The sequence below is a fragment of the Nansenia antarctica genome (genome assembly GCF_963989245.1).
Source record: "Nansenia antarctica genome assembly, chromosome: 11".
NCBI classification, from domain to species: domain Eukaryota; kingdom Metazoa; phylum Chordata; class Actinopteri; order Argentiniformes; family Microstomatidae; genus Nansenia; species Nansenia antarctica.
In genome coordinates this window covers 10798576-10811166 of record NC_137681.1, presented here as the reverse complement: position 1 = coordinate 10811166, position 12591 = coordinate 10798576, and the positions used below count along the sequence as shown (strand labels likewise).

The window sequence follows — 12591 nt, the reverse complement described above, 5'->3', positions numbered from 1 at the left end:
TACTATGTCTATTGAAGTCCTATGCCTTGATTCTATTCGATCTATTCGATTCTTGATTCGGGGGGTAGTGGTGGTCTAGTGGATAGTGTGTTGGACTTCCGATCGGAAGGTTGTGAGTTCAAATCCCGCCTGAAACCACACCACTACTAGTGTGCCCTTGAGTAAGGCACTTAGCCCTCAGTTACTCCAGGGGGACTGTCCCTGTAATTCGTAATTGTAAGTCGCTTTGGATAAAAGCGTCTGCTAAATGGCAAAATTTATTAAAATAATAATAATAATAAATTAAATTATTCTTATTGAATATGTGTTGTAGAGATGTCAGTTTAAATCTCTCTCAAACATGGGAGGCTGGTGGAGGGAGAAATCGTAACGTAATGTAAAGGACAGGCTCATTGTAATGTATTGTATGGAATGAGGAATGGTACCAAACTTGACACCAGACGTCATTCCATTCCATACATTACTGTACAATGAGCCCATCCTCTAATGTCTACCTCCACCAGCCTCCTCTGCACTTAAGATGGTTCGCTCATACAGGAAATAATGTTCTATGTTCTTAATACTAGGGCCGGTTTCACAGACAAGGCTTAAGCCTAGTCCTGGACTAAATCACACTTTCAATGTAAAATCTCCATTGAAGATGCTTTTTAGTCCAGGATTAGGCTTAAGCCTTGTCTGTGAAACTGGCCCTAAAAGTTCTCTATACTCTGTACTACTAACTAATACTACTAACTGTCTGTCTCGGCCTGGTCAGACTCCTACACAGTTGAACATGCCCATGACAACCCTCTGGAGGAGATCAACCTAGGTGAGCTGGGCATCAGGACCAAGGTGGAGACACAGGAGATGCCCCATGAGAAACCTATCATCACCAAGACCCTGGACCTGGAGGTGGACAGCCCGCCAGAGCCACAGTGTACCCAGGAGGATGACCAGAGTAACACAGCAGAGGGAAAAGACCCGGACCACGTAGAGGGAAAGAAGACCAAGAAGAAAGGCACGAAAAAGGGACAGGCAAAACGTGAGAACAACTATCAGATAATGTTCCTGTGTGTGTGTGTGTGTGTGTGTGTGTGTGTGTGTGTGTGTGTGTGGTGTGTGTGTGTGTCTGTGTGTGTGTGTGTGTGTGTGTGTGTCTATGTGTCTGTGTGTGTGTGTGTGTGTGTGTGTGTGTGTGTGTGTGTGTGTGTGTGTGTGTGTGTGTGCTATTCAACAGAGACTCAATAAATCACCAACACTCTCTTTCCAACAATGGTTTCAGAGGTGGAACAGAATGAGGACGAGGGAGAGGAGAAAGAGAAAGAGAAAGAGAAAGAAACGGAGAAGAAAGAGAAGAAAACAAAGAAGAAGGACAAAGCCAAAGGACCAGCCTCTGAAAATAAAGAGAAAAAAAACAAGACCAATGAACAAGAGAGTAAGAGAGACAAAGTTGATCAGACTGTGATGTTGTTTATATCCTGATCTTCGTAACTTTAAAACTTTATCAGTTGCAATGATAATGCCATGCATGCCTAACCTCATGACTATCCTATCCTGGTAATAGTACCAAGAGAATTGCTATAAAAACAAGAAGATTGTATTATGATATCTGTAGTACTGTATCATTTAATACTGTACACACCTCTAAAGGTAGTGTAACATGACATGTATCACCTCGATTCCTATTACTGGCATTCAACAAGGGAAGGTTAGGCGAGGTAGACATCAGAGGACGGGTTCATTGTAATGCATGGAATGGAATGAGGAATGGTATCAAACACGTGTGCATCCATGCATTACAATGAGTCCGTCCTCTACAATTTCTACCTCCACCAGACTCCCCAGCTGATTTAACATGATGTTCAGTACTACCACTATATTGTCTAGTTGCAGACACCAGTTTCACAGAGAATCCATCCATCCAGATCGACTCAGTGGTCGAGTTCAACACGCCAGAGGTGAACAGACTTCAGGTGGACAGATCTGAGGCGGACGGTGGTGACGATAGGAAGGACTGGTCCAAGAGCCCCATCCCTGGGACACCCCGGAAGAAACAACAACTCAACACATGTAAGTTACATTGTAGTACCTTGAGTAGAATATATCATAGACGACTCTAGCAGTGAGTGTATTTTATACAATTCCTCATTTCATTATATGTATTACTATGAGCCCATCCTCCCATTTCTACCTCCACTAGCCTCCCCCGAAGTATACAGTATATATTGTAGCGAACGGGAATCTTCTAGTGTAACTCGCCCCATGCGGGAGTCGAACCCCGACCTCCCGCATAACCGACGGCCGCGCTAACCATTAGACCAAGAGAGTTAACTCCCTTGGAGGAGCTGTTAACGGGGCCTCATACAGGATCGTTACAATATTGTCTCTACAGCGAGGTGCCAAATCAGTGATGAGAGCAAAGAGGACGAGGAGATCCTGCAGAGGGAGAGAGAGAAAGAGAGAACCCCGAGGAAGACCAAGAAAGCAGAGAAAACCAAAACCAACCTGTCGCCCCTCAACTCCAACTACAGACATCAGTCCTCCTCAGACAGTGGAGACTCCATCGGAAGAGTAAGAGTCTGGATGAAACGCTCCTCTGTAAAACACTAGCAGGTTGCCATGTTATACATCTGTTTACCCTTCATAGACAGACAAGGCCATATCTGACCGTATGAGTAACCTTATGATCTGACCGAAAATAGCCAGACAGAAATGCTGACCTACTGTATATGACGAAGAAATGACGCTTTTCTCTCTCTCTCTCTCTCTCTCTCTCTCTCTCTCTCTCTCTCTCTCTCTCTCTCTCTCTCTCTCTCTCCCTCCCTCTCTCTCTCTCTCTCTCTCTCTCTCTCTCTCTCTCTCCCCCGCCCCCTTTTCCTCTTCCCCCTCCCTCCCTCTCCCCCTCCCACCCTCCCCTCTCCCCGGCTATCTTTTGTCAAATCCCTCTCCACTCCCAGTCCTCTCCTCTCATCTTAGTGGAGGATCTGCAGGAGTTTGCCCTGCGCCCCGCCCCCAGGGACACAACCCTCCAATGTAGGATCACGCGGGACAGGAGGGGCGTGGAGAAGGGCATGTACCCCACCTACTACCTCCACATGGAGAAGGAGGATGGCAAGAGGGTCAGTGTGACCCACTGGTTTTGAATATGGGTCGTCTACATGCAGCAAAACTGTGTTAGCCTGCTGAGCTAAAGGCCAGGGTGTGGGGAGCTAATGCAAGCGTTCTGTTTCTCAGGCAATGTTTCTTATCACGCCTACTCCCTCCTTCTTTTTCACTCACTCCCTCCTCCATCCTCCCTCTCCCTCTCTCACTCTCTCGCTTTCTCTCTCTCTTCCTCTCCCAGGTGTTTTTAATGGCAGGTAGGAAGAGAAAGAAATGTAAAACATCAAACTACCTCATGTCCATCGACCCCACAGACCTGACCAGAGAAGCTAACAGCTACATAGGCAAACTAAGGTAGGTAAACCATCCCCTCCTCTCTATGTGCCCTCATTATCAGTTTGTTTGGTCACACTTTACACTACAGTTGCCATTATACCTGTCTAATAACTCATTAATTACCATGTAACAACATATTAATGTTGTTGCATAGTAATTCAGTGAACTGTAAGGTCAACCAACTTCCAACGCCTCTCTATATTCACCCACTCCTCTGTCCTGTCCTCTAGTTCTTCTATACTTCAGGTCAGTATCATTCATCTGAGATGGTCATTCTGTTTCAGGTCAAACGTCCTGGGTACTAAGTTCACAGTGTATGATGGCGGGGAGAACCCAGACAAAAAGCCTTTCATCAAAGAGAGTGAATCAGTCCGACAAGAACTTGCAGCCATCTGTTATGTGAGTCCAACCTCATATATCACCGTCACAATGACATCCTTCATTTAGGATCTACCAGTGGAGGCTGGTACAGGGGGAAATCAGAGGACGGCTGGGCTCATTGTAATTCATTCCTCATTCCATTCCATGCATTACAATGAGCCCGTCTTCCGATTTCTACCCTCAAGTTTCAAGTTTCAGATTTACTGTTACATCCCGTTACACAAGTATAAGAAAGTAAAAGTCTTAGGCTTCAGTTCCTCGACAATGCAGCGAAGTGGTAATAGTTATAAAAAGACAAGTAAGGCAAATAAGGCAAAGCTAAATAAAGTGGTAATAGTTATAAGAGACAACTAAGACAAATAAGACAAGTGGCAATAGTTATAAAAAGACAAATAAGACGAGACAAATTGAGCAATACAATAGTAGCAATAATAAAAAATACTAGAAATAGTATCTCCTCCACCACCAATTAGATTAAACCAAGTATTTCCTGCACTGTACTCCAGTCCAGCTGAATCTGACCAGTAACCTAAACACAATGATTTGTTCTCTTCTCAGGAGAAGAATGTTCTAGGCTTCAAAGGCCCAAGGAAGATGACAGTGGTCATTCCTGGCATGATGGACAACGATGAGAGAGTGTGCATTCAGCCAAAATCCGTGAGTTTACAGAGACAACACATCCACTACCATAACTGATACCAAAGAGCATGTATCATATCAAAGCTCTGAGCTGATGAAGATGATATCTGACCTGAGGAAGATTATTTGAATATGGAGATATGACGTGGATATTCTGTTGACCTCTTCTCTCCTTCCCTCCCTTCCCATTCCCTCTCCTCTCCTCTCCTCTCCTCTCCTCCGCTCTTCTCTTCCCCTCCTCCTATCCTATCCTCTCCTCCTCCCCTCCCCCTTCTTCCTCTCTTCCTATTCCCCCCCCCCCCCCAAGGATATTGAGACTCTGCTGATGCGCTATGACAACAGTAACACAGACAACCTGGTCTGCCTGATGAACAAGTCCCCCGCCTGGAACGACCAGACTCAGTCCTACGTCCTCAACTTCCACGGACGCGTCACTCAGGCCTCTGTCAAAAACTTTCAGATCGTCCATCCCGACAACGGTAAGATGGGGAAGAGACCTGCTGTAAGCTAGAGGTGCTTTGGTTAACTTAGGCCATTGAAAAATACAATTACAATTATAAATTATTATTTGCACAATACTACTATTATGTAATTCTATTGAGGAGCTAGGGTTTTATCTGGTAGCTAGCTCATCACTCAACATAGAAATGTTGATTCTGCACTCCTATCCCCCTCTACACCCCTCCTCTCCTGACCCCCATTCACCACCCACTCAAACTGTTCTCAATTCTTCCCTTCCCCCTCCCCTGATGCTGACCTTCGCCCTCTCTCCCCCCTCCTCCCCCCCTTCCCCTCTTCCAGATGACTACATTGTGATGCAGTTTGGTCGTGTGGCAGAGGACGTGTTCTCCATGGACTACACCTTCCCCATGTGTGCTCTACAGGCCTTCGCTATCGCGCTCTCTTCCTTCGATGGCAAGCTGGCCTGTGAGTGATGGAGACTGCCTGTGAGAAACATTCATTGTATTTGAATAATTTCAATTACTTTAGTGTTTGCTTGATTCCGCCTAGAGTGCCAGATGGGTAGGGTTTGCACATTTGGGACTATTCCACTGGTTCCATTACACCAGGCAAACTCAATCAAGCACAGATAAGTATTTAAATTTATTTTAAATACTATTTGAACCCAGGTCTGGTCAGGTGGAGTGGTCTATTGCATAAGGACTGTTATATCTCCCCCAGACCTTGATGGAAATAGTTTTTATTTAAAAAATATTTGTAAATACTTGAGTTGCTTTATCTTGCCTCAGACTATTCCTGGAAACCTCTTTACAGAGTCATGTCCCAGTCATTTATCGGTAATTAACCAGTACTATTGTCTGTAAACTGAGCCATACCATTAAGTCTTATCCTGCAGAAAATGTTTTTTAGCATTTTACATTTTTTCAGGTGAACAGGATTTGGGACTATTTAAATTATTCCATTGCATCAAGCGACCTAAAACAAGCAATGAAAAATTTGAAAATAAATCTAATTCTACATCAACCCAGGTGTGATCTCAACAGTACAGTCAGTACATGCAGGCAGTGTGGGTCATGTGTTTGGCCTTGTCATAACTGGACCCAGCAGCAATTCCTGTTATTTGAACCCGGGTCTGGTCAGGAAGCTATTTAAATACACAGTACTGTATTCCATCTCAAAGACTGAGAACATAATTGTCTCAATAGGGATGATGTCACTAGTCTGAATTATATGCTATGTAGTTGTGGTTAGACATTTGTAAAATATTATTACAGTAGTATGATCAAATAAAATCATGGTTATACAGCATAAACTCATTCAGTGCGGGCTATTTCTATTGGTCTGCATGGATTTGGGTTGTGAGACACTTTATTGCAAACTGTTTGGGCACAAAATAATAAATACACCTCAACATTATAATGAGCCTATCGTATGTTTTAGTACTTGTTTCTACATTTCACTGAATCTCAGTCATGCAATGTAATGTACGAATGTTGGCAGTTGCATAGTATTGTATTCAAAATGCACAATGCTGTCAGCAAGCAAAGTGATTGTTTTGAAAAAACTTGCTATATATTGATAGGATGTTTGCTGATGTTTAATACTTGAATGCTGATTATGGACTAATAAACATGATTGTATACCCCTTACTCTGTTCTTTATTTCAATTAATTCTGGTAGTTTAATTAAATAAATATTTGATATACAATGTGTGCCTGCAGTCACTAAATTACGTTTTTAAAAATAATCTTTTTTTTATCATTACATTAATGTTTGTTTTCACTTGCGCTATCTGATTCTGGTCTCTTTTATCTCAGTCAAGAGGAATGGAAACTTTCTTATCAGAGCTGAATGAATATAACCATCTGCTGCTGAAGGCCATGTTCTCTAACAGATCAAGAAGACATGACAAGATACAGATAGAACCACCAACGACCTCATGATTTCTCCTCTTGCATAATGTTGTTACTCAACACCTCAGCCACAGTCACTTTCATAGCTGATAACAGGCTTTTTAGGCCTTATTACAGTATACAATTACTACTGACTTACTACCCTAAATAGTAGTAACAGTAGTTACTATTTTTGTTGTTGTTGTTGTTGTTATTGTTATTCGCTTTGGATAAAAATGGCTCAAATAGAATTGCAATTTCACATCGTGACGTTAGAATTATAAGGTTCTATCTCCATTTTTGTCAAAATTGAGCTTTTTACATAATCTGATCCATTCAGTGTTTATTAATGCATGTGTGGTGTTATTTTTAAAATGTTTACATTTTTGAGTTAGTAATTCATAAAATACAAAGGTTCCATCTCATAAAACATAATGGAATGCAAAAACTTTGACGCTCAATATCTCTGAACTGCCCTAAACGGAGATAGAACCTTATCATTCTAAGCTCACGACATGTGATAAGGGGTAGTAGACGTTTTAGACTACTTACTTAAATAGTACATCAATAGTAACTATAGTAGAATACAAAAACAATTGCCTTTTCATAGGTGATAAGGGATACACTCATACCTATAGGCCTATTACTACTGCTTCTGAGAGCCAGGTTCACAGATACAATAATAGGCTGCAGTTATGCATTATGGTCACTTCAGCATGATTACTCTTTCTGAACTGTCTATTCTGTTTCCGAGGGAAAACCCCAACGTAAATTAACTCACATGTATAGCTCCTCTAAATACAAACGTGTTTCCTGTGCTAACACTGCTCTGTCTGGTCTGATCAACATACACAGCTCTAAGTGACTGAACTGGGGACATTGGTTGGTGAGTTGTTGATCTTCCTGTGTGTTGAAATACACTTCTTCACCAATGATCAAAAAGGTTTATTTTCTTGATCTCAATAAGATCAATGGAAAATATTGCATCAGACAAGCATCGGTGCTGAGTGATGACATGTTGTGAATTTATTTATCAGGATAAACCCCTAGAGATACATCATCTCGTTCTAGAGAGGGACATAATATTACAATCATAACAGACATGATATCATAGACCAACACGACCATCTCATCTATCCTCACTTACAAATGAATTGCACTTTATTTTTCTTTATTTCTTTGTTTACTTATCTATACCTGTACTGTCTTCATTACCTATCACCACTGTTATTATTATTATAATTTATTGTTATTTATTTATATCCTTCGTCCTGGGATGCACCACTTGGGATTTTGTGGGGTGGGGGAGGGGAGGGTTGGGACCCATGTTCGTGTTTTGTGAAAAAACAAACCAAAACTGAAAAGTATTATTTTTGTATCTGTAACATCTCAATAAAAAGAAAGTAAAAAAAAAAAAAAGACAAGCATCTGTGTCGTTTGTAATGGAAATGTGACTTGCTGCTTTACTCCGTACTTTGTTTGCAAACATTAGGGCTGTCATTTGACTCTGATTGTTAATGCTGTTCCTATTCATTGTGCCAGAATCCGTAATACAACATAATGAACTAAATGAACTCACACCACTGTATGTGGTACGAATAAAGATGTTGCTCCTATAAATACAAATGTATTTCCTGTGCTAACACTGTTGTGTCTGGTCTGATCTACATACACAGCTCTGATGTGACATGTGACATGTGTAACATTATTTGTCTGACATTGTGGATTCAAAACAAGTTTGTAAGTCATGACAGCCTACATGTACGGTATGTTTGTTGTCACACAATGTAAACAGACTGAATACAGTATTTGGGACAGTGAAGCACTGGTTCTATACTCCAAAGGTTTGGGTTTGAAATTAAATAATTAATATGAGGTTAAAGATTCTCAGCTTGTATTCCAGGGTATTTGTGTACATAATTGGTTTCACCATTTAGAATTGACAATACTTGTTATACATAATCCTTTCCTTTCAGTATTTCATGGTATCAATAGTATTGAGACAGATTCATATTATGTTAAAATTAAGCACTCGTGTTTAGTATTTGGTCACATATCCTTTGCATGCAATAACTTCATCTAATCTACCACACGCTCCGGTTTATGGGCCCCAGTGACGGCCACACACACACACACATACACTCTCTCTCTCTCTCTCTCTCTCTTTCTCTCTCAAAACATCTCCCCCCTCACTCTCTCTCTCCCTCGCTATCTCTGTCTTTCTCCAGTGCTCAAAACATCTCTCTCTCTCTCTCCCTCTCTCCCTCCCTCCCCCCCCCCCTTTCCCCCTACCCCCTCTCTCTCTCCCTCTCTCCCTCCCCCCTCTCTCTTTTATTCAGATCTCAGATAAGCCTTCAACAACAAGTGACAGTGCTACGGCATCCTGCCTAGGTGAGTTGTTGGGCCTCCTCTAGGGTGACAGAAACAGATACTGATCACTCACACACAGGAACACTCCCCTCACCTCCGCTGCCATGGTAACATTGAGATGGGTCGACTAGAGAGTGCTCACAAGATTCTAATACCCGTAGACACATCTCTGTCATGACTTTGATTGTAAAACATTATAAAGGTTAAATTTTACCCATAGACACTAACTCTGTTAATGGTTGATGTTTACAACAAGTAGAATTCTATTCTATCTGTTGGTTTTCAGGTAATTGTTATCTCAAGCAAGTTACTGTGTAGAGAAATGTCATGCTTTTTACATTTCGATTTTTGACATTTATCCAGACATCTTTATCCAAAGCGACTTACAACAAGTACATTTGTCTAAAGTAAGTGAATCATCTATACATCAGTCGTCATAAGAAAAAACGAATTATGCTAGGAGAAATGCTTGTCAGTTGCTTTATTGCACTCTCTGTCTAAATTGACCCAATAACTGCTTGGCTTAAAATACCTTTCTTGGATATAGTTGTACAATAACGAACATGACTGACAGCATCTGACAGTTTCAACATCTATTTAAAGATGAAAGTTGTTTCACCTATCGACCCCCCCCCCCCCCCTCACCACCACCACCACACTCCCTCCCTGCTAATGGAACCCACCCCAGACACCTTCTGAGCTTCTCGCTCTCTCTAAAAACACATCCTCTACCGTCTCTGTCAGCTGACGGTGATAGTTATCAGTATTACTGGGTCTTCCCACATTCACTTTCAACTATATACAGTAGGGGAGGCTGGTGGAGGACGGGCCTATTGCAATGCATGGAATGGAATGAGGAATGGTATCAAACATGTGTGCTTGTGTGTTTGCTACCATTCTTCATTCCATTCCATGTATTGCAATGAGCCCGTCCTCCGATTTCTCCCTCCACCCACAAATGTAGGTATTAGTGGTGGTTTGCTCAGTAACACATCATTTCAGAGAGGACATAGCAAATGTAAGCATCATTTCAGACCAGAGTAGTTGGAACTCCCTAGGCGGGAGGATGAGGCTGGTCTTCACCTTTGTCCTGCTGGTATCCCACCATGTCACCAGCCTGCACGGAAACAAGACAACAACAGGTAAACCTTTGGTACTTTACCATGACTTAATTCAATTGTTTGTCATCCAATGAATAAGAAGTACAGTAAACTTACCAAATGAAATGAAATGAGCTAACATTTTTACAACAATTCAAAAAGAAAGTGGTTAATAATACATGACTTGAGTTTACAGTTTGACACTCACCATTTGGGTTAATCATCGACTGCATATTCAGACCAGATCAAAAACATCATGTGGCTCTAAAAAATATCAACAGTGAAAACCAGAAGCCTACAAGACTGAGCCTTCCTGAAGCACAGACACACTTGTTTTAAATGCTTGGCGTTGATTAACTCAGTAATGATGTAACAGTTTGACCAGTTCAGATCATGTTCTGCCATGACCATGTTCTGCCATGACCTTCTACAAGATTCTAGGACATACATACCAGTATTAATTCTCCTGTTCTGATTACAAACATAATGTTCTAACTAACCAGGCCATCAGCCAACAGTACATTTATGGATATGAATTATGAGACGGAACTTGGATGGAATGTGTGTGTGCATTTTGCAGTTTTGTGCCAGTGTGCATTTCAGTGTTTATAAAGTATATTTGCCTTTTCTCTTCTTTATGTGTGTATTCTAGGTGTGGAGTACATGCTTGACTGTGTGAATGATTACCTGTTCACCATCACCTGCTCTCTGACCATCACACCAGCGGCTCCACACAGGAACCAGTCGTTCTGGCTGGCCGCTGAGTCATTCGATGGGTGAGGCGGTCACCACTGTTTCTCTCATGTTGCTCACAATTCATGTACTGTACCAGTCAGCGACGGCTGGTGGAGATAGACCAATCAGAGGACGGGCTCATTGTAATGCATGGAATGGAATGAGGAATGGTATAATCACACACACAGTACGGTGTTTCTCAACTCCTAGTCCTTGGACTGGCCTGGTCCCTGGGATGTCGCTGACCGGTCCCTCAGATGGTTAGCTAACACCTTGGTCGGTTCTCTTAGTTTTAATAGAAGCAGTCATGAAAAAAAGGGAAGCGATTTCTTGATGGTCTCTTGGATGAAAAAGGTTAAGAAACACTGGACTAGTATCCCCAAGCCGCAATATGCTTTAAGTTGTAACTTTCCCTTCCCGTTTCCCCCCCAGCGTGAAGTATGTGTGTGTGTTGGTGAGGGATGGCAGCCAGTACTGCTGCTCGTTCACCACATTACATACCTACACACCTCCAGAAACCTTCTATGACTCTGAGAGCTTCAGCATCACCCTCTATCACAACAGGAGCGATGGGTACATCAGCTCTGTGCTTATGGAGAATGAGTATATGCCAGCATACCATAGTGAGTGTTTATAAACACACACACACACACACACACACACACACGCACACACACACACACACATACACACACACACACACACACACATACATACACACACAGACACACACTCCATTCTATCCTGAGTGTTTTTTTCTCTCTCCAGTTAAACCCAATGCACCGTGCAATCTCACAGTAAGCTGGAGCTCTAATCAATATCACTTCACCTGGCTGAGCTGCTATGAGAGATACCTGCCTGGGTTCTACCTGATCGACAGCCTACAGTATGAGCTCTGTTACCACAGAAGAGGCCAGGACCAAGTAAGACTGTCACATTCTTTATATTTCATTGAGATTCACATACTGTATATAAACACGGCATAAAATACCACAAATAAACAACATCATTTATGACAATAAATGACAAAAGATCAGGTGAACCCACCACTTAGAGTAGACAAAAATACACAGTACACAGATCAAGAGAGAGAAATTAAAATAAAATAAAAATACCTCCCCCCCCCCCCACCCCCTACACCTCCATAGTCAGTAATACTTGAAAACCTATTCAGCTCATATTATTCATGTCCTCCTATCCTCTCCCTCGGAAGGTCAGAGTCCATACCACGAGGATGAACGTCTCTGTGAGTGCGGAACACTTCGACCCAGACACAGAGTACCTGGTCAGGGTCAGATCTAGCCCGGACCAGCACTACGAAGGGCAGTGGAGCGAGTGGGGCTATGCTGTTCGCTTGAGGACTGATGACATCACACGCGGTAGGGCTCTGGTTCTGGTTCTGTCAAGATAAGAGAACTTGTGGCCCCATTTTGTCTTGTGATCAGCACTGCTACCAGTGGTCAACACATTACCCCTACATGCAGGGATTCAAACCCATAGAAACAGATATAAATACAAATATATATATAAATAAAATGTACTTGGTGCAGTGTTGCTGCCTATGGAACTGACATCTTGCTACATCTACAATCCAC

The 12591-nt window shown here is 42.2% G+C and overlaps 1 protein-coding gene across 1 annotated transcript in view; it reads left to right on the top strand.

The window, feature by feature from the left end:
- The window catches only part of LOC308167784 (tubby protein homolog), a gene marked incomplete at both ends in the record, with an annotated part of 6355 nt that extends 983 nt beyond the window's left edge, over positions 1 to 5372 (top strand). Inside the window, 9 exons of the mRNA XM_080542263.1 lie at positions 755 to 1021; positions 1867 to 2049; positions 2372 to 2550; positions 2937 to 3098; positions 3323 to 3435; positions 3702 to 3816; positions 4357 to 4455; positions 4745 to 4916; positions 5239 to 5372. Of these exons, the coding sequence (XP_080398389.1) occupies positions 755 to 1021; positions 1867 to 2049; positions 2372 to 2550; positions 2937 to 3098; positions 3323 to 3435; positions 3702 to 3816; positions 4357 to 4455; positions 4745 to 4916; positions 5239 to 5372 (1424 nt within the window). The remainder of the gene's footprint in view (positions 1 to 754; positions 1022 to 1866; positions 2050 to 2371; positions 2551 to 2936; positions 3099 to 3322; positions 3436 to 3701; positions 3817 to 4356; positions 4456 to 4744; positions 4917 to 5238) is intronic.
- Between the last annotated feature and the right edge of the window lie 7219 nt (positions 5373 to 12591).